Consider the following 23,935-nt stretch of genomic DNA (forward strand, 5'->3'; position numbering starts at 1 on the left):
ATCAATACAATAATAGTAGGAGATTTCAATACTCCAATTTAAATAGTGGATAGAACATTCAGACAGCAAATCAATAAGGAACTACCAGACTTGAACAACACAACAGACCAAATGAACTTAACAGATCCACAGAATGTTCCATGCAGCAGCAAAAGAAAATGGATTCTTCTCAAGTGTATACAAACATTCTCTAGGATGGGTCACAAAACATGTCTTTACGAATATAAAAATATTAAGCTCACACCAATTATATCCTCCAACCACAATGAAGTGGACCTAGAAATCAATAACAGAAGGAAAATGAAACAACTCACAAATATGTGGAATTTAAACAACACATCCTGGGACCACTGAGTCAAAGAAGACAAGAAAATATCATGAGACAAACGTAAACAAAGACACAAAATACTAAATTTATGAGATGCAGAAAAAGCAGTACTATGAGGTAAATTTATAGCAATAAAAGCCTACGTTAGAAAAAAAGAAAAATATCAAATAAACACCCAACATTACACCTCAAGAACTAGAAAAAGAAAGACAAATTAAACCCAACGTTAGGTGAAGTAAAGAAGGAATAAACACTACAGCAGAAATAAATGAAGTAGAAAACACAAAAATAGAACAATGATGAAACTAAGAGCTGTTTTTTTTAAGATAAACTAAGAAGACAAACAATGAGCAAGACTAACAAAGAAAAAAAGAAAGAAGACTTAAATAAAATCAGAAATGAAAGAGGAGAAATTACAACTGATGCCACAGAAAGAGAAAAGATGATTTTCTTTCATAAATATTTTCCTTCATAAATCATAAAAGAGGACTATTATGAAAAACTATATGCCAACAAATTGAATAAGTTAGAATATATGGCAAATTCCTATAAACATACAAAATATAGAGGCTGAATTCAGAAGTAAGAAAAAGACAGAAAACATGAACAGACCAATAATAAACAAAAAGACTGAATCAGTTAACAAAAACCTTCTAGCAAGGAAAGCTCCAGGACCAGTTGTCAACATAGATGAATTCTAACATATATTTAAAGAAGAATTAATAACAGAACTTCTTAAACTTCAGTCAAAAATTAGAAGAGGGAACACTTCCAAACTCATTTTGTGAGGCCAGTACCACTCTGACACCAAAACCAGACAAAGACACCAAAAGAAAGTAAAATTTATAAGATCATATACCTGATTAACATACATACAAGAATCCTCAACTAAACACTAGCAAACCAAATTCAACAACATATTAAGAGAATTATACACCATGACCAAGTGGGATGCATCTTTGGGATGCAAGGATGTTTCAACATACACAAATCAATCATTAACAGAATGAAAAATAAAAATCATATGATTATCACAATAGATGTAGAAAAGTATGATTTCACATCCATTCATAATGAAACTTCTCAATAAAGTCAGAATGTTAGGAACTTGCCAAATATATAATTAAGTCCATATAGAAAAATACCACAGCTAGGAGCACATTCAAAAGTGAAAAACTGAAAACCTTTTCTCTAAGACCTGTGCAAAGAAAAGATGCCCAGTCTTGCTACTTCTATTCAATATAGTATGAAAGTCCTAAAGAGAGTGATTAGAAAAGAAAAACAAATAAAAATCATCCAAATCTGAAACGAAGAAGTAAAATCATCTGTTTTCAGATGAAATGCTCATATATGCAGAAAACCCTAAAGACTCCAAAAAAACTCTTAGAATAAGCAAATTCAGTAAAGCTGCATGATACAAAATCAACATTAAAAAATCGTTGTGTTTCTACGCACTAGCAAGAAACTATCGAAAAAGGCTATCAAGAAAATAATTCCATTTACATGAGCACAAGAAGAATAAAATACTTAGAAGTAAAATTAAGTAGGAAGATGAGAGATGTGTACACTAAAAACTAAAAAACAGTGATGAGAGAATTGTTTTAAAATAAATAAATGTAAAGACCCTACATTCAGATGGAAGACTGTTGTGAAAGCGTCCAGAATACCTAGAGGGATTTAGACATTGATGGCAATTTGCTTCCAAATCCCCATGGCATTGTTTCCAGAAACAGAAAAAAAAAAAAAAAAGACCCTAAAATTCATCTGGAACTACAAAATATCCCAGACAAAGCAACTTTGAGCAAGATGAACAAAGCTGGAGTCATCACATGTCCTGATTTCAAATTACATTACAAAGCTATATTGATCAAAACCATATGGTATTGGCATAAAAACAGATATATTGTCCAGTGAAACAGAATGGAGTATCCAGAAATAAACCCACACATATACTGTCAACTGGTCTTACACAAGAGAGCCAAGCATACACAATGGGGAAAGGATAGTCTCTTCAATAAATGGTGTTGGGCAAACAAATTTTTCAGACGAAACGAATGCAATCGGACCCTTCTACCTTACACAAAAATCAATTCAAAATATATTAAAGGTTTAAATGTAAGGCACGAAACTGTAAAATATCTGGAAGAAAATATCGAGAAAAAAAGCCTGACACTGGCCTTAGCAGTGAAAACTTGGATATGACACCAAAAAACACAGGCAACAAAGGCAACAACAGACAAATGGGATTACCTCAAACTAAAAAGTTTCTGCACAGAAAAGGAAATGAGCGAGAAAACAACAAGGCCACCTGTGAAATGGGAGTGTATTTGTAAACTCTGTATCAGGTAAAGGGTTCATTTCCCAAATATATAAGGAAGACATAAAACTCAATAGCCAACTAGTAACACTAATAATCAAATGATCTGAATTTTGAAATAGGCAAAGGAACTGCAGAGACTTTTCTGCAAAGGAGACAGACAAACGATCAGCAGGTATATGAGCAGATTCTGAAGAGAACGAACCATCAGGAAGATGCAATGAGGACTGCAATGCACTAACACCTCGCACATGTCACAGTGACAAGTGTCAGAAACACAAAAGACACAAAGTGTTGGTAAGGGTATACAGAAAAGGGGATCCTTAGGCTCTACTGGAGTATATGTACATATGGGGAACAGCGTGGAAGGTCCACAGAACATTAAAAACAGAACTACCACATGAGCTAGCAATTCCATGTCTAGGTATGTATCCAACGTACCTGAAATCAGGATCTCAGAGAGAGATATCCACACTCCCATGTTCACGAGTCACAGTAGCCAAGACAAAAAAGCAACCTAAAAGTCCATCTGTGGTTGAAAGGATATAGAAAAAGCTGTGGCCTACACATATAATGGAACTTTACATAGCCACAAAGAAGAGGGAAGTCTAAGGACATAGTTGAACTCAACACCACCATGAATCACCTGTTGTAACTGATGTCTATAGACTGAGTCATACAACATCAGGAGAACACACATTCTCCTCAAGCTCAAATGGAACATTCACCATGAGAGACAATATTCTCCACCACAGCACACACTTTAACAAATTAACCAGAACAGAAATCATACAGTGTCGGCTCTCAGATCATAATGTAATTAAACAGAAATCAATGGAGATTACACAACACACGTCTAACACATGGGTCAAAGAAGATATCTCAAGACATATTAAAAAAAGTAGTTTGAAAATTTTAAATTTCAACAAAATAGTAACAAAACTTGTGGGGTATGCTAAATAATAATTAAAATAGTACTCATGGATTAAGAAACAGAATTAGAAAAATAAGATTGCTTTCTGTACTCAATGCCCTAAAATTTAACTCCTATTTCAAAAGCAAAGGAAAAAATATATCCCTGGGATGAGAGGTAACCCCTACAGAAGTTTTTTAAATGGAAATATCTGGTTATGTATAAATAGATGATTTAAGCTACATTTCAGGAGGCTTCATGAGTACAAATTAAGAAATCATCCCCCTGTCAATTTCACTAGGCGAAAGTAATGGATACTGACCTATAAATACGCGTTACTTATGATTTTAACAGAAACTTTGCACAATCATCCAATGTAAATTACATTGTATTCCAAATATTTTAAAATATTATTTTTAATAAAATGTTCAGGGTCATTGAAGAGTAATCTGAAGTAGGGAAACCTGCCATAAATTTACTGAGCAAGAATAATATGTTAAGTATAATGTAAAAGAGAAAACTAAATTAAATTGCTGCTGGAAGTTACAGCATAATTTTCACCCTAAGCATAGATACAAGATGCTGAGAATAGAGCAACATGCAAACAGTTAATAAACAGTATAGATCAAATTTATTATTTAGGATTAATAACAGTAACATGGAGAGAATTCTTCTGGATTATTAGTTATAAATGAATTTACAATAGCAAACAAGGCCATATAAATGGGAAAATCCTATTTCCTAATAATACAATCAGTTACAAAATGCTAAATTTCAAAGCATTTCATAAAAATATTAACTCCACTAAATCCTTGTCATTTATTATTTGATGTTATTTGATGAAGTTTTATTTTTATTGTTGAATTCCCTAAGTGTGTGTGTTGGGGGTGGTGGTGGTGTGTTCTATAAATAGCTAAGATGCTTACTCACACCCTGGGCATGTTCACCATTTCCTCTTTTTTCTCACCTCACATAACATACCTTAGATAGTCTTTTGGAAGATTCACAACTATGGTCTGCACATGGTTTGGGTCCTTTTTCAGTGTCTAGAGATGAAACTGAGAAAATATTTTATTTTTTATCATGCGTCTAAACTACTATATCACAATATTTAAATTGGCTTTTGAAATATAAAATAGACCATGTGTCTAATATTTCTATTCCACTAAAAAATTAAGCAATTTTCCAAATGTTAAATCACTCTTTTCAGCCAAAAACCTAACATAAAAATTTCTCTTATATAAATCACAGGAAAACCTATTGCAGTGAACTTAAGGGTATGTGGCAATTGACATCATACAATTTTTAACAATGGAATTATTTTGCCTTTTATACCATATATATATATATGTATGTATAAATGTGCTTACTCATTCAATATTTTACTTAACTCTACCCATATAATATAGTGTTAGTCATTTGACTAACTTAATTCTTAATCTCTACAAAGAGATAAATGATTATAACAATACTGAAAAGAGAATGAGGTTGGACTACAGTAGTGGCCACGGTAACTAAAATGATGAACATAGTCATATATGCAGGCATTCATGTACCTATTTATTCAGTAAGTAATTATTGAGAGTCTATTACATACTAAGAGTTATTCTAAGAGTCTGAGACACATAAGTGACCAAAACCTACAAACTCCCTGACTCTTTGGAAATTATATTCTAAAGCAGAAAATGAGAATAAACAACAATACATAAAAACAATAAACAGTCATCATTACAGAAACATATTTTGTGATAAAGTGATAAGTACTAGAAAAGAAAGAGCAAGGAAAGAATCCTATAACCTGCAAAACTGCCCTTCAAGAGTGAGAGAGAAATGAAGACTTTCCTAACTAAACAAGAGCTGAGGGAGCTTGTGACCACCTGACCTGCCCAGCAAGAACTGCTCAGGGAGTCCTGCAGGTGAAGTGAAAGGATACTAGAAGGTAACGTGAAGCTGCATGAAGAGAAATAAAGCCCTCAACAAAGGTAAGCACACGGACGACAGAAGCTGCTGTTACTGTCAGATTGGATTGTAACAGCAATTTTTCTATACATGACTTAAGAGTCTAATATACTTAAGAAGAAACAATTGGTCTAAAGGCTAGTATTACTGTAACTTTGGTTTGTAACTCCACACTTTGTTTTCTATACAAATTAAGAGGCTAATTCATTTAAAATAATTATTAGTTTATATTTTGGGGCACACAATTTATAAAGTAGCAAGTTTATGTCATCAACAACTGAAAGAGGTGGGGATACAGCTGTTTAAGGAGAGTTTTCATATGGTGTAGAAGTTAGGTTGGAATAAATTCAGATTAGAGTGTTATAAACTTAGGAATGTGAAATGTAATTCCCGTGGTAACAACAAAGAAAATAACTATAGAATATACACAAAAGGAAATGAAAAAGATTTCAACATTTAACTACAAAAAAGTCAACTACAGAAAAAAGACTATAATGAAAGAAATGAGGAACAAAACTGCTATAAAGCATAAAGAAAACAAATAGCAAAATGACACAGGTAAATTCTGCATTATCAATAATCATTTTAAAAGTAAATGGATCAGGGACTTCCCTGGTAGTGCAGTGGTTAAGAATCTGCCTGCCAATGTAGGGGACATGGGTTCAAGCCCTGGACCGGGAAGATCCCACATTCCGCGGAGCAACTAAGCCCGTGTGCCACAACTACTGAGCCTGCGCTCTAGAGCCCGTGAGCCACAACTACTGAAGCCCGTGCTCCCTAGAGCCCACGCGCCACAATTACTGAGCCTCTGTGCTCCAACTACTGAAGCCCGCAAGCCTAGAGCCCATGCTCCACAGCAAGAGAGGCCACCACAGTGAGAAGCCCACACACCCAATGAGTAGTAGCCCCCGCTCGCCACAACTAGAGGAAGCTCGCACGCAGCAATGAAGACCCAACACAGCCAAAAATAAACAAATAAATAAATAAATAAGTGGATTAAATTCTCAAGTCAAAAGAGAGAGATTTGAGAATGAATACAAAAACATAATCCTACTATGTACTGTCTATAGGAGACTCACTTTAGATACAAAAACAAAAATAGATTGCAAATGAAAGGATGGAAAAAGATATTCCATGCAAATAGTAACCAAAACAGAACAAGAGTTGTCATACTCATAAGAGATAAAATAGACTTAAAATCAAGAAAGGGTATAAGAGACAAATAAGGACAATACATACTAATAATAGGTTTAACACAGCAAGAATATGTAATGTAAATATAAACATTTACATACTTAATATCAGACCATGAAAATTTTTAAAGTAAAAACTAACAGCATTCAAAAGAGAAATATACATTTCTACAATAACATTTGGAGACTTCAATATCTCACAATAGTGGACAGAAGAGTCAGATAGAAGGTAAGTAAGGAAATAGAGGTCTTAAACAACACAGTCATAACCCAGGACTGGATGACTTCAGTGGTGAGTTCTAGCAACAATTAGAAGAATTAATACCAATCCTCTCAAACACTCCCAAAAAGGTGAAGAGGAGGTAACACTTCTAAACTCATCCTCTGAGGCCAGCGTTACCCAGACACAAAAGCCAGACAAAGACACCATAAGACACTACAGTCCCATATCCTTAATCAACACTGATGAATAACTCAACAAAATACTAACAAACCAAACTCAGGGTCTTACTAACAGGACCATACACCATGCACAAGTGGGGTTGATTGCCAGAATTCAGGGATGGGCCAACATACAACTGTGCCATTTCGTCTCAGTAACGGAAGTTGTAGCCAGTGTGTTGTGGCAGGAAAGTGGAATAAGAGGCGTCCAAATTGGAAAAGAAACAGGAAAATTACTTCTGTTCAGAGATGCTACGATCTCATATGCAGACAGTAAGAGTCCACAAATAAAACTGTTAAGAACTAATAAATAAATTCAGCAAAGTTGCACAATACAAAGTCAACGCAAAAATCAGCTGCGTTTCTATACACTACAATGAAAAGCCTGAAAAGAAAATTATGGGAACAATTCCATTTACAAAGGCATCAAAAAGAATAAAATACTGAGGAATTAACCAATCAATTAACCATTAACTTAGACAATACTCAGGAATGAACTTACAATTAGCTTAACCATTGTTAAAAGAAATTAAAGAAGACATAAATAAATAGAAATGCATCCAATGTTCATAGACTGGAAAACAGAACATCGTTAAAATGTCAATACTACACAAAACAATCTATAGACTCAATGCAATCAACAGTAAAATCCCAACTACATTTTCTGCAAAACAGAAAAATCCATGCTAAAACCTCTGTGGAATCACAAGGGACTTTATATAAAATCTTAAAAAAGAATAAAGCTAAAAATCAAAATTCTTGATTTCAAAATTTACTACAAAGCTGCAGTAACCAAAACAGTGTGTTACTGGCATAAAGACAGAAATATTGACTAATTTAACAGACAGCCCAGAAATAAGCCCTCACATATATGGCCAAATGATTTTTGACAACAGTGTCAACACTCTTCGATGGGGAAAGGACAGCCTTTTCAATAAATGGTGCTGGGAAAACTGGATATCCACATGCAAAAGGATGAATTTGGATTCTTACCTAATACCACACATGTAAATTAGCTCAAGATGGATCAAAAACCTAAATGTAAGAAATAAAACTACAAAATTCTTAGAGGAAGACTTATGGCAAAAGCTTCATTGGATTTGGCAATGATTTCTTGGATATGTCACCAAAGGTACAAGAAACAAAAGAAAAAACAGACAAGTGGACTTCATCAAAAAAAATTTTTAAAGTGTGCATCAAAACACAATAGCAATAGAGTTAAAAGGCAACTTACAGAATGTGCGAAAATATCTGCAAGTCACATATCTGATAAGGGATAAATATACAGAATATGTAGAGAACTCCTAAAGCTCAAAACCAAAAAAACAAACAACCAGATTAAACAATGGGCAATGAACAGCAACAACAACAAAGGGGGCAATAAGGGACTTCCCCGGTGGTCCAGTGGTTAAGACTCCGCGCTCCCAGTGCAGGGGGCCGGGGTTCAATCCCTGGTCAGGGAACTAGATCCCACATGCTGTAACCAAGAACCTGCAGGCTGCAACTAAGACCCAGCACAGCCAAATCAATCAATCAATCAATCAATCAATTTTTTTTAAAAAATGGGTCATGAATTTGACTACGAATTTCTCCAAAGAAGAAGTACCAATGGACAATAAGCTCAGGAAAAGATGTTCAACATAACTAATTTTAAGGGAAATGCAAATCAAAAGTATAATGAGACACTAGCAAACACCCATTAGGATGGTTCCTGTGAAAACGAAAGAAAATAACTAGTGTTGGTGAGAATGTGGTGAATTGGAACTCTTGTACACTGTGGGCGGGAATGTAGAATGTTGTAGCCACTGTGGAAAAATAGTAGCAGTTCCTCAAAACATAAAACTAAAAACAGAATTACTCTTAGGATCTAGCAAATCCTACCCAAAAGAACTGGACGCAGGGTCTCACAGAGACATGTGCACACCTATCAGCAGCATCATTCACAGCAGTGAACTGAAAACAGCACAAGTGGCCATCAACGCACTCACGGAGAAGCCCAATGCCGTACACACACAGAATGAAATATCAGTAGTTCTGAAAAAGGAAGAAGATCCCGCCACATGTTACAACGTGGATGAACCTTGAGGACATTTTGCTAAGTGAAAACTACTGTGTGAGTCCCCTTATATGAGATACTTAGGTAAAATCACAGAGAGAGAAAGTAGAAGGGTAGATGCTAGGAGCTGCAGGGAAAAGAACAACTTATTCTTTAGTAGGAACAGAATATCAGCTTCCCACGATCAAAGTGTTTTGGAGGTAAATGATGATAACAGTTAGATATGAATGTATTTAATACGATGTAACTGCATACTGGAAATGGTTAAGATTAACTTTATGTATGTGTATTTTACCACAATAAGAAAATGGAAAGAAATTAAAAATAAAAGAAGTAAATCAGACTTCTCCTCAGAAGCCATGCAAGCAAGAGAAGAGTATTGAAAGAAAAGAACGTCACCAAACTAAAATACTGAACTCCGTGAAATTATTCTTCAAAACTGAAATAAAAACAAAGACTTTCTCAGAAAAACAAAAATTGAGAGAATCTGTCACCAGAAACCCAGACTTATAAGAAACATTAAAAGAAGTTCTTCATAAAGAAGGAAAACAATACGTGTCCACAACTTCATCTAAATAAAGGAAGGGCACTAGAGAAGGCATAAAAGAAGGTAATAGTAAATCTATTTTTCTTATTCTTAACTGATCTGACAATAGCTTCTTCAAAAGCTGATGGATAGGGCTTCCCTGGTGGCGCAGTGGTTGAGAGTCCGCCTGCCGATGCAGGGGACACGAGTTAGTGTCCCGGTCTGGGAGGATCCCACAGCCGCAGAGCGGCTGGGCCTGGGAGCCATGGCGGCTGAGCCTGCACGTCCAGAGCCTGTGCTCCGCAACGGGAGAGGCCACAGCAGTGAGAGGCCCACGTACCACAAAAAAAAAGAAAAAAAGCTTATGGATGAGTAAAATAAATTACTGCATTTTTATAAGGGAAGAGAGGACAAATTTGGGAATTCTACTGTAAAGTACTTGTACTACCCATGAAATGGTACAGCATTATTTGAAAGTAGACTTGGATTAGTCATAAAGGTGTACTGCAAACTACAGGGCAAACACTTAAAGTAAAAAACAAATTATAATTGATATGTTAAGAGAAACAAATTGAGTCATATAAATCCTTGATTAAAACCAGAGAAGGCAAAAAAGTGGAAGAGGAAAAAGAAACAAAGAAAAGGGGCAACAAATACAGAATAGTAACAAATATGGTAAATGTTAATCCAACTCCACCAATAATCATTTTTAAAGTCAATGGTTTAAATTCACCAATTAAAAGACAGAGACTGTCTGAATGAATTTTTAAAGATCTAACTATATCTCACCTACAAGAGACCCACTTTAAACATAAAGATACTGATAGACTAAAAGTAAAGGGGTGGAGAAAAACATACCATACTAACATGAATCAAAAGAAAGCTGGAAAAGCAATATTAACTTTGGACAAAAGACAAACATCTAGACAAAGAATAAAAGAGAAATTAAAGTAGAGGACATTACTATCTATCTTTCATAAATAAAAAGGATTATAAGAACATTATGTACAATAGTACGCTAAAAATTAGATAACCTACATGAAATAGTGGAAAATATAAATTATCTAAACTGACCCAAGAAGAAACACAAAATATGAACAGTAATGTAACAAAGAGATCAAATCAGTAATCAATGATCTTCCAATAAAGAAAACCCTGGACCCAATGGCTTCAGTGGTGAACTCTACCAAACATTAACTATTAAAAGAAATCTTTCTCCATCACTTTCAAAAGAATAGAAGAGGAAGGGACACTTCTTAAAACTCATTTCATGAAGCCAGTAGTATGCTTATACCAAGGGCAGACAATAACATCACAAGAAAAGAAAACTCGAGGCTAATATCAATTTGAATGCAAATACTCTCAATAATAGAAGTACAAAATTATTCCAGCAGCATACTAAAAAAATATATATACCCTGACCAAGTGGGATATATTGCAGGAGCGCAAGTGTGGTTCACCATGTGGAAATCAAAAATTACAATGCACAACATTCATAGAAGGGAAAAGAAACACATGATCATCTCATTTGATACAAAAGAAACATTTGACAAAAGCTAACACCCTTTCATGATTAAAAAAAAAACACACTCAATAAACTAGAAATTGAAAGTAACTGCTTCACCCTGATAAAGAGCTTTTATGAAAAACCCACAAAGCCAATATCAAATTCAATAGTGAAACACTTAAACTTTTCCCCTAGGATCAAGAACAATTCAAGGATGTCCACTTTTTCCATTTCTACTAAACAATATATTGACATTCTAGCAAGAGCAATTTGGCACAAAATAGATAGAGAAGAGATAAAAGTTATCCAAATTGGAAAGAAATAAGTAAAACTATTGTTATCCTTAGGTGACATAATCTTCCATGTAGAAAATACTAAAAATTCCAAGCACCATAAAATAACTCTTAATTAATTAAACCAAGATGTAAGATACACAAAAAAATCAATGAATTTCTACACACTAGTGATGAACAATGTGAAAAAGAAAATTATTGCACTTACAATAGCATCAAAAACAATAACATATGTAGTAATTACTTTATCAAGAGGTGTAAGACTTATACACTGAAAAGTATAAAGCACTGCTGATAGATAAAGAAGTCTGTTGTGTTCTAAATATTTTATGCCCCCCCCCAGTTCTTATGTTGAAATGCTAATGCCCAATGTGATGGTATTAGGAGGTGGGGTCTTTAAGAAGTGCTTAGATCATGAGAATAGAGCCTTTATGAATGAGATTGGTGCTCTTACAAAAGAGGCTCCAGAGAAACCCTTAGCTGCTTCTGCTATGTGAGGACATAATGAAAAGTCTGTAACCCTTAAGAGGGCCCTCACCAAACATGGTGGCACTGTGACCTCAGAATTACAGCTTCCAGAAATGTGAGAAATAAATTTCCATTGTTTATTAGCTACCTACTCTATGGTATTAGTTACAGCAGCCCAACAGACTAAGACAAAGTCCTAAATAAAGGGAGAGTGATCCTGTGTTCATGGGTTAGGAGACAGTATTGTTCAAGAGGTAACATTAGAGACATTACAGATTCAATGCAAACCCCAATGGCCTTGTTCAACAGGAATGGAAAAGCAGGTGCAAAAAAACATAAGGGATTGCAACTGACTTCAAATAGCCAAAACAATGTTGAAAAGGGGAGAACAAAATTTAAGGACTCCCACTTCCCAATTTCAAATATTACTACAAACAAAGCTACTATCAAAACCTTATGATCAAAATGTTGTGGACTAGCATAAGAACAGGCATACACAGCAATGAAATAGAATTAACAGCCCAGAAATAAATTCACATATCTGTGGCTAAGTAAATTTCAACAAGAGTACCATGACAATTCAAAGAGAAAAGAACAGTCTCTTCAAAATTGGCGTTGGGATAATCGTACATCCACATTCAAAAGTATGAGGTTGGATCCATATTTCACAGCATATACAAAAATTAACTCAAAATGAATCTGAGACCTAAATGTACGTGGTAAACTTAAAAACTCTTAGAAGAAAGCAAAATGAGTACACATCAAGCAAAGAGATCTCAAATAAAAAATGTAATATTATACCTAAAGGAATAAGAAAAAGAAAATCACACTAATCCCTACATTAGCAGAAGAAAGGAAATAATACATTAGAGCAGAAATAAATGAAATAGGAAAAATAGAAATGGTTAACAAAACCAAAACTTGGTTTTTTGAAAAGATAAAACTGACAACTTTAGCTATAATAAGAAAAAAAGAGGACCCAAATACATGAAATTATAAATTAAAGAAGAGACATTACTCTGATAACCAGAAATACAAAGGAGCCAAAGAGACTACTATGAAAAACTATACAACAAAAATTGGACAACTGAGAAGAAATTGATAAATTCCTAGAAACATGCAACCTACCAAGACTGGAATCATAAAGAAGTAGAAAATTTGAACAGATCAATAGTGACTAAGGAGATAGAATCATTAACCAAAAATCTCCCCCCAGCCCCACAAAAAATCCCAAAACCAGATGGCTTCACTGATGAATTCTACCAAATATTTAAAGAACTAATGTCAATCTTTCTCAAACTTCCAAAAAACTGAAGAGGAGGTAACATGCTCAAACCATTTTACAAGGCCTGATACCAAAGCCAGATAAGGACACTAATCGAAAAGAAAACTATAGGCCAATATTCCTGATGAATATAGATGGAAAAACCCTCAAAAATCCTCAAAAAATGTTGTTTGAGGAAAAATCCTCAAACAACATGAGCAAGTGGGATTCACCTCTGAGATGCAAGGACAGTTCAACATATGCAAATCAACAAATGTGATTCATCACATTAACAGAATGAAAAATAAAAACCACATGGTCATCTCAATGTACGCAAAAATGTACCTGACAAAATTCAACTTCCATTCAAAATAAAACTCTCAACAAATTAGGTACAGAATGAATCTACCTTAATATAATAATGGCCATGTATGACAAGTCCACAGCTAACATCATACTCCATATGAAAGGTTGAAAGATTTTCTTCTAAGATCAGGAACAAGGAAAGGATGCCCACTCTCACCACCCCTATATAACATAGTACTGGAAGTCCTAGCCAGAGCAGTCTGGCAAGACAAAGAAATAAAAGACACCTGAATCAAACAAGGAGAAGTGAAACTAGCTCTGTCTGCATATGATGTAATTTTACATAGAGAAAATCCTAAAGACTTCAGCAAAAAAACTGTTAGACTTAATAAATGAATTTAGTTAAGTTTCAGGATACAAAACAACATGCAAAACTTGGTATAATTTCTATATAATAACAAATTATCTGAAAAGAAATAAAGAAACAATCTTACTTACAATAGTATCAAAAACAAAAAAATACATAGGAGTAAATTTAAACAAGGAGGTAAAAGGTCTGTACACTGAAAATTACAAGACAGTGATGAAAGAAACTGAAGAAGACACAAATAAATGGAGATGCCTCATGTTCATTAACTGAATGAAATTAATATTGTTAAAATATCCATACAACCCAAAGTAACCTCCGGATTCAATGTAATCGTTACTAAGATTCCAATGTAGTTTTTACAGAAATAGAAAAAAAAATCCTAAAATTTGTATGGAATCACAAAAGACCCTGAATAAGTTATCAGTGCAGTTCTAAGAAAGAACAAAGCTGGAAGTATCACACTTCTAATTTCAAATTATATTACAAAGGTATAGTAGTCAAAACAATATGGTACTGGCATAAAAACAAACACATAGTCCTATGGAATAGAACTGAAAATCCAGGAAATATACCTATGCATGTAAGGTCAACTAATATTTGACAAGAAAGCCAAGAATACTCAGTTGAGAACAGACAGTCTCCCCAATAAATGGTACTGGGAAAACTGGACATTCATATGCAAAAGAATGAAACTAGACTCCTATCTCATGCCACTCACAAAAATTAACTCAAAATGGATTAAAGACTTAAATGTAAAACTTAAACCATAAAACTCCTAGGAGAAAACACAGGGAAAAGCTGGTGCTGGCAATGACTTTATGAATATGACACCAAAGCACAAGCAATGAAAACAAAAGTAAACAAATGGGACTACATACAACTAAAAAAGCTTCTTCACAGCAAAGAAACAATCAACAAACTGTAAAGACAACCTAGAGAATGGTATAAAATATTTGATAACCACATAAATTTGATAAGACAATAATATCCTAAATATATAAGGAACTCATACAATTCAAAAACAAAAAACAAATAATCCAATTAAAAATTGAAAAGGACTTGAATAGACAATTTTTTCTTAGAAAGTTATTCAAATGGCCAACAGGTAAATGAAAAGGTGCTCAACATCACAAATCATCACGGAAATGAAAATTAAAACCATGAGGTATCACCCACATCTGTCAGAATGATGATTATCCAAAAGACAAGAGATGAGTGTTAGCAAGGATGTGGAAAAAAGGTAACCCTTATGCTCCTTTAGTGGGAATATGAATTGCTACTATGGAAAATAGTAGGGAGGTTCCTCAAAAGGTAAAAAAAAAAAAAAAAAATAGAACTACCATATGATCCAGCAATTCCACTTCTGGATATACATCTGAAGGAAATGAAATCACTATCTCTTAGAGATATCTGTACCCACGTGTTCAACGCAGCACCATTTACCATAGCTAAGACACAGAAACAACCTAAGTATCCATCAACAGATGAACGGATAAAGAAAATATGGTACACACACACACACAAACAGGAATATTATTCAGCCATAGAAATGAAGGAGATTCTGTCATGTGTAACAACACAGATAAAACTTGAGGGCATTTTGTTAAGTGAAACAAGTCAGAGAAAGACAAATACTGTATGACCTTACTTATATGTGTAATCTACAAAAACTGAACTCAGAAAAAGAGAACAGATTGGTGATTGCCAGGGTCATGGATCGGGGGTGAGGGAAATGAATGAAGGAAGACAAAGGGTACAAATAAATTCAGGATGTAACACAGAGCTTGGTGAATATAGTTAATAATACTGAATTGTATATATTTGAAAGTTGCTAGAAGAGTAGATTTTAAAAGTTCTTACTGCAGAAATAAATAAATTGTAACTATGTGAGAAGATCTATGTGTTTAACCTTATTATGATAAACATTTTGCAATATATAGACATATCAAATCTTTATGTTGTACACTTTGAACTAACATATTGTTATATGTCAATTATATATCAATAAAACTAGGGAAAAAATCAAAATTGGGCAAAGGACTTGAATGGACTTTTCTCCAAAAAAAATATATGAATGGTCAATAAGCACAAGAAAAGATGCTCAACATCATGAGTCATTAGAGAAATGCAAATTAAGCCCACAGTGAACTAATTTCTATTGAAAATCATCTCTTTTCTCTTATGGGTTCAAGTACACTTTCAGGTTTTCTCAAGACTATTAAATGCCTATTAACAGCACCTATTCAATACACCAGGTACAAAGACCCCATAACTCTTATGAATGCTAACAGTGGGTCTTTGATGAGCTAAAGAAAGACTCAGCCTATCTTTCATAATTTGCCTCAGGGGCTGGAGAACAACTCTCAAAAGTTTTTCTGGAGAAGAGAAAAGAAGTAAGGAAGATAAAAGATAGTGAAAATGGGGTTGAACACCTCTTATTCTTTTCTCTGAAAGCTTCGCACCACTCACGTGTATCTAAACATTCGATCCTAGATGGCCAAGAAAGAGAGGGAATATCAGAGAAATGGGTAAGTGTAATCAAACACTGACGGTAGAGAAATCAAGGACAGAGGGTAAAGAAGAAAGAAAGGAAACAGCAACATACCATTTGAGATGAAAAGTGGAGGGGGTCCTCTTGCCACTGGGACCCATTAAGAACACAGGCATGGGTATTCCTAAATGCTCATTCATAAACGGGCCCTTTATAAATCTAAAGTCTTCAGATATTAAGTCCAATTCTTGGTTTTCCAGAATATACTGGGCTTTTGCTCTGCATTGTTAGGAAAAGCAACTAAGCTGTTAGAACAGTCCCTCTGGTCTAAACTGTTAACCTCGCTTATTATATAATTACATGCTTTTACAAATTAAATCTTTGTAGCTAAATATCATGATAGATATTCCTCATACTAAATTCCATTCTATAGTTAATTATCAGAGCAATGTTTATTTGCGAACCCAAACTTTTCGTTAAGTCCATGAATCAGCAGAAATATGTTTGGGGGCTATTAGACCTAAGAAGTGAAAGTAAAGAATATGAAACACTCAGATCTATAGCATTTACATTCTAAAAATGCCACTAGTAACTCACGTCTCTAAGATTAGTTTTGCAGTCTAACTTTGTTTTCTTTAAAGAATTGCATATACTTACCTGAAAATGTAAAAAACAATGCATTTTGCAAACCAGCTCTTTGCATTTTAACACGATGGCATTCAGACTTCAGTAAGAAAACTTGACATGAAAGGTCAAGAACCAATTTGCTTAAAATCTGAAGAAGTTTCTTCTCAAAAGAAACATTATAGATACTATTGCAGGGAGCTGCATGATATCGAGCTGTGAACTGGTAATAATAATGTGGCTCACGATAAGCTGCAAAAAATTAAACAGAGAACAATACAGCAATGGTTATTTAAGCAATTCAAATATATTTCAGCTATTCAAGAGAAATCATTATTTGGAATACATCTGACCCTTGAACAACACAGGGTTAGGGTTAGGAACACCAACCACACCCCCAGTTGAAAATCCACGTATAATTTATAGTCAGCCCTCCTCACCCATGTTCCTCTGAATCCAGTATTCTCCATGTGTGGATGTGGATCGTGTGGTACTGCAGTATTTGCTACTGAAAACGTCCATGTATAATGAACCCACACAGTTCAAACCCATGTTGTTCAAAGGTGAACTGTATATGTTTTTATATACAGCCATATGTACATATATTTTAATTTAACAAGCACTTATCTAGCAGCTACTAAGTGACAAATGCTGTTATAGGCACTTTAAAAATAGAAACTTGGGGCTTCCCTGGTGGCGCAGTGGTTGAGAGTCCGCCTGCCGATGCAGGGGACACGGGTTCGTACCCCGGTCCGGGAAGATCCCACATGCCGCGGAGCAGCTGGGCCCGTGAGCCATGGCTGCTGAGCCTGCGCGTCCGGAGCCTGTGCTCCACAACGGGAGAGGCCACAACAGTGAGAGGCCCGCGTACCGCAAAAAATAAATAAATAAATAAATAAAGGAACACGTTAAAAAAAATAAATAAATAAAAATAAAAAAAATAAATAAATAAAAATAGAAACTCATTTAAATCTCCTAAGATTATTAAAGATTGGTATAATCTTCACATCCAGCATGTATTGAGGGATACTATGTCACATGCCTAATGCCTGTGCTATCAAAACTGAGCCTCTAGCTGAGGAGCCAAGCCCAAAGTCTGTGCCCTTAACCACCATGTCATGCTGCCTCAAACTCAGGTATGAGACTTCCCTAAGTTTAAATATACACCTTAGAAGAAAAGAGAGTCATAGAATTGCCAACAATAGGCAAAAAAAAAAAAAGTATGTTTCCAACTTATTATCTATAAGCTTTATTGAGTTCAATTACAACACCTGAAACTGGGAATAGTTTATTTTTTCTATCCATTTCAAAATCTCACTGAAATGACACAAGAAATATAAAAATGATAAATCTATGGTACTAGAAATCAGAAAAGTTTACCTTCTGAGACAGGGAGCTCTGTTGCTACTTTTGTTAATCAAGGGGCCTGCTGAGGAGACACTCTCCACTCACACTAAAGTGACAGCCACCACTGTTCACTTTCCTACCTGCTCAGTTAAGCCAAACTTGAGTGCAGAGACCAAGCTACTATAAGCCTTTGCATTCAAGGTTGAGACCAGACAGCTTCTAATTCATTTACAAACATGAATGAAAACCACAGACTCTCCTAACCAAATCTGGGGAATTCCAAAAGCACTAAAGAAAAGCATGAAGGTGGCACAGTGGTTGAGAATCTGCCTGCCAGTGCAGGGGACATGGGTTCGAGCCCTGTTCTGGGAAGATCCCACATGCCATGGAGCAACTAGGCCCGTGAGCCACAACTACTGAGCCTGCGTGTCTGGAGCCTGTGCCCCACAACAAGAGAGGCCATGACAGTGAAAGGCCCGCGCACTGCAATGAAGAGTGGCCCCCGCTTGCCACAACTAGAGAAAGCCCTCCCACGGAAACAAAGACCCAACACAGCCAAAAAATAAATAAATAATTAAAAAAAGAAAAGCATGAAAATGAAAAAGCAAGGGAAAAATAACATAAAAGAAAATTAATGTAGGAAGCATTTAGAAATAAGTTTTTAAAATTCTAACCAGTAAAGATAGAAAATATATCCATAAAACTATTATAAAGCTATTGTAGAAGAGAAGTGATGGTAAATACAAAAAGCATCCTGGAAAAAAATTTTAAATACAAATACTGAAAATTTAAAAATTAATTGAAGTAATAAATGAAAACAAGGTTAAAAATATATGTTTGGAGATGAAGTAATGAAAGTCTCACATAGCATAGATCAAAATTAGAAACAAAATGACAAGAGCAAAGGAAGAGAAAAGGAAGAGAGATCCAGATATCCTACGTCAAAGTGAAGGAGTTCCAGGAGAGAACAGAGCAGACGAAGGAGAAGTTAATCAGGGGACAAACAGGGAAAACACTCTGTAACCTGAAGAAAGATTTGTGTCACCACACCAAAAAGGTCCATGAAACTGTGAATAAGCAAACAGAAAAACAATGTCACACTGAGACATAAGTCTTAAAAACCTATCAATATCATGCATTTACTGATACATATATTCCCATATGATAAATGACTGATTTATACTGATTACATCATGATTGATCACATCAAAGCTGTGTGATGTGATACATACAAGCACCACGTAGAAGAGTGAACCTTATCAGATGGACCTGGAAGCTGCAGTAAGGCTCACAGCAAGGACTGCAGACACAGCAAGCACTCCTCTGGTTCATGGGCTAAAAAAGAACTCCTTTTTCCTTCCAGAAATCCGGCATGTATCATGCTATTACCTTTGATAGAAAGAAATCTAAACATAAGCCACAATATCTTCAAAATGCCCTCAAAAACTCTATCAAAAGTGTCCTTTTCTGAAGACAGCTTCTTATCTCTGGGAGAAGTACACATTTACACACACAGCAACTCAGGATCTGCTTGTAAATGAGTTATTAACAAGTTGTATAAAAGAGAACACAGCAGGCTGGAGGCTGCCTACAGGATTGGCCCTTGGCTGGTAAGTATGTCCCTAAATGGACAGGCATTGCTCCCCATATGATAAAACTGTTTCCCCACCTGAGGAACTGAACCCTGCACCTCTGGGAGTTTGGGACTTCTGTCGTTGTCAGGCAGAGGGAGCCTTCATGAGTAGCTCCCAATCAGTGCCCGGGTGCTGAGTTGGCACAGGGGTTACTGGATTTTCACCACTGAGGAAAGGAGGCGGCCCCATGCGACCTCACACAGGAAGGATAGTACAGCCGTCCTGTACGTGGATTTCACCTGGCTCTGCCCATGACTTTCCCCCTGCCATTCCTACTGTGTGTCCCTCACCTTAGCCTTGAGTACAACTCTGCTGAGTCCCACAAGTCCTTGCAGGGAATCCCTGCAACAGTTTAAAAAATAAAATCCTCATATGAAAATCAGAAGCTTTAAAAGAAAAAAGACATATACGGCTCTAGAAAAATGAGAATGATAAAAAAAAAATGACACAAACATCTACAGCAGCTGTTCTCAGAAGTTTTGGTCTCCAGATCTCTTTACATTCTTAAAAATCACTAAGGACCACCAAAGAACTTTTATGTAGGTTATATCTACCAGTATTTATGATACAAAAAATTCAAACTGAAAAACTTTTTAAATGTTTATTAATTCATTTTAAAATGATAGAAACTCATCAGGCAGTAACATAAAAAAAAAACACTTTTAGGTACAATAACACTTTTCAAAAAGAATCAGTGAGAACAGTAGTATGGTTTTATATTTTGAAAAGCTCTTTAAGGTCTGCTTAATAGGGCTTCCCTGGTGGCGCAGCGGTTGAGAATCCACCTGCCAATGCAGGGGACACGGGTTCGAGCCCTGGTCTGGGAGGATCCCACATGTTGTGGAGTAACTAGGCCCGTGAGCCACAACTACTGAGCCTGCGCGTCTGGAGCCTATGCTCCGCAACAAGAGGCCGCGATAGTGAGAGGCCCGCGCACCGCGATGAAGAGTGGACCCCGCTTGCCACAACTAGAGAAAGCCCTCGCACAGAAATGAAGACCCAACACAGCAAAAATAAATTAATTAATTAATAAACTCCTACCCCCAACATCTTTTAAAAAAAAAAAAAAAAAGGTCTGCTTAATAGAAGTCAGCTGGATTCTTATACTTACTTGTGCATTCAATGACATATGATGTGTTGGTTTATTGCCTCATAGAGATATGTAGTTGGTTAGAAAGAAACATTTTAACAGCTTTTTTGCATAATTGTGGATGACTGTTTTAACAGTAGCTTACCCACTGCAACTGTAAATCTCAACACAGTTAAAACAGTAAATAATATCATTGTATAATTACAAAAACAGTTTTCACCTTACTGACCCCTTGAAAGGGACTCAGGGACTCCAAGGAGTCCATAGATTAGTATTTGAAAACTACTGATCTATACTCAGAGTTAGAGTATTTGAACTTACTAGAAATTGGCAAGAACACGATAACTTGGTAAAACAATATGAATAGAAAATCTCAAAAGGAATAATAAGCACAGAAAAAGATGCTCAGAGATGCTAGTACTCAGGAACATGCAATCACAACAGGGGCGTACCATTTTATATCCCTATACAAAGAAAAGAGCAATAACACCTAGTTTCGTGAGGGATATAGGTACGAACAAGTTTTCATACATAGTATGAACATTTAAAAATAAAAGATATATATATCTCAAAATATTAAAGAAAGTAATAAATTAAGAATAGGAAATTATAAAACAAAAACCGGTACATATGACTAAAGAACACGTGGAGATTTTAAAGAAAAAGATCCAACTGGAAATACTGTGGATGGAAAGTATAGTCATTGAAATAGAAAAACAGCACCAAAGTTAAAACAGAAAGTGAATAGACTAGCTAAACTTGCAGACTTCACACCACTGAAGAGAGGTTTGATAAACTGGACAATGGTACCTAAAACACATTTAAAGATGTGTATATAGGAAAGACAAGTGAAAAGATATGGATGATAAATTAAGGAGCCCTAACAAATATGTTTAATTGGTATTCCAGAAATAAGTAGTTAAGAGGAAAGGTTTTTAGAGATCATGAAGGAGTCAACCAAATCCAAGCTAGATGGAAACTCCACTCCAGACTGGGGCAGACAAGGGCACAAGGCTCCCTCTCCCCGAGAAGGGACAGGAGGTCAGCCGTTCTCATGCAGACCAGAGCTACCTGGTGCTAAAGGGAAGTTGTGGGCGAGTACGGCTAAGAGGTGACGGTTCCCTCCTTCCACCATCCCCACTTTGTGAGGCGAGGCTCTAACCTGGCTACAGCAACCCTGAAAACAATGGGAGCCCATCAGCCTTGTCCAGCTCGTCATGTGAAGTGTCCACACCCGGAGAAACATGCTGTGGAGACCCGGGGCTGCTGCGGCTACCCCCTCCAACAGACGCTAAGTTCCTAAAGCAGTGTGTCACTCACAGAGAAGCACACCACGGTCCCCAGACCCAGCTCCAGAGCGCTGGCTCAGAGAATCTGCCAGGGATGAGCAGCAGGCTGTAGAACAGAGAGCTCAGAATCTCTTCTCAAAGGAACGGACGTCCTTGTGATAAACTGTGGGGAAGCTCAAACCTCAGGGCACTTTCAAAAACACTGGCAATATGGGGAAAGACAACTGGGAGAAGGCAAAACTGTAGGCAGCCTAGTTTGTCAGAGAGCAACACAGGAGGAGTCAGCTGGAAGGAGCAATCCTGAGGTCAGAACAAATCTCAAACAGACCTGGGGAACCCAAACTGAACTGGATCGGTTTTAGAGGAATTTATGACTCAGGGCATTGTTAAAAACAACAGATACATGAAATCTCTATGGGTACACCCAAGGTGCACCTTCCTAGGACAGACTTTTGAGGCCTCACACTATGGTGGTAGGGGGAGTGAACCTCACTGAAATAATCTAGCCAGTTGCTAAACAAATAAACAGGATAAAATTATGACAAATCTGGAGGGTGGGGGAAGGAAATGGACCAGTACCCAGAGTTGCTACAATACATTATCTAAAAAGTCCAGTTTCCAAACAAATTTATGAGACATGCAACGAAACAGGAAAGTATGACCCATACACTGGAAAAAACTAGGAAGCAGAAACTGCCTGTTTAAGACTGACCAGATGTGGTCACTTTGATAGATAAATATTAAAAACTAAAGACTTCAAAGCATTCATATAAATGTGTTAAAATAACAAAAGAAAATCATGATTAATGAAGGGAGGTACTTTAATAATATCAAATAAAAACTATCTATAAAAAATTATACGAAAAAGAATCAAGGGCTTCCCCGGTGGCGCAGTGGTTGAGAGTCCGCCTGCCGATGCAGGGGACACGGGTTCGCGCCCCAGTCTGGGAGGATCCCACATGCCGCGGAGTAGCTGGGCCCGTGAGCCATGGCCACTGAGCCTGCACGTCCAGAGCCTGTGCTCCATAACGGGAGAGGCCACAACAGTGAGAGGCCCGCGTACCGCAAAAAAAAAAAAAAAAAGAATCAAGTGGAAATTCTGCAGGTAAAAAGGAAAAACACTGAAAGGAAAAACAAAATAAGAAGCTCAACAGTAGATCTGACCTGACAGAATAAAGAATCAGCTAAAAGTTTTTCAGACTGTTAAAAAGAAAACCACAGGCCCAAAATTATATCACATGTGCTAAACCTCAAGACACCAAAACTACACTTAATATCTAATCGAATGGCAGTTTGAACCTCTCCCAGAAATGTAATCCTAATCAACCAGCCTGGAATTTTCTAGTCTAACAGTAAAGTAATCTATCACACAAGACTCCTCCAGTCCCCAGAGGAAGAAGAAGCAACCTGCATGATAAAACCAAAACCTCTGCCACTCCCTTCCCCACGCCCTCAAGAAAAGAGGGCCTAGTCTAAAAATAATCCTTTCTTTTCTTTTGCTAATAGCTCCCTTGCTCCA

At 36.1% G+C, this 23,935-nt stretch overlaps 1 protein-coding gene across 1 annotated transcript in view; it reads right to left on the reverse strand.

The window, feature by feature from the left end:
* The window catches only part of ZPBP (zona pellucida binding protein), a gene marked incomplete at its 5' end in the record, with an annotated part of 85,485 nt that overhangs the window by 34,750 nt on the left and 26,800 nt on the right, over positions 1–23,935 (reverse strand). The window contains 2 exons of the mRNA XM_081244795.1: positions 4,540–4,616; positions 17,090–17,308. Of these exons, the coding sequence (XP_081100921.1) occupies positions 4,540–4,616; positions 17,090–17,308 (296 nt within the window). The remainder of the gene's footprint in view (positions 1–4,539; positions 4,617–17,089; positions 17,309–23,935) is intronic.

Source organism: Mesoplodon bidens, assembly GCF_964165515.1.
Source record: "Mesoplodon bidens genome assembly, chromosome: 9".
Classification (NCBI taxonomy): domain Eukaryota; kingdom Metazoa; phylum Chordata; class Mammalia; order Artiodactyla; family Ziphiidae; genus Mesoplodon; species Mesoplodon bidens.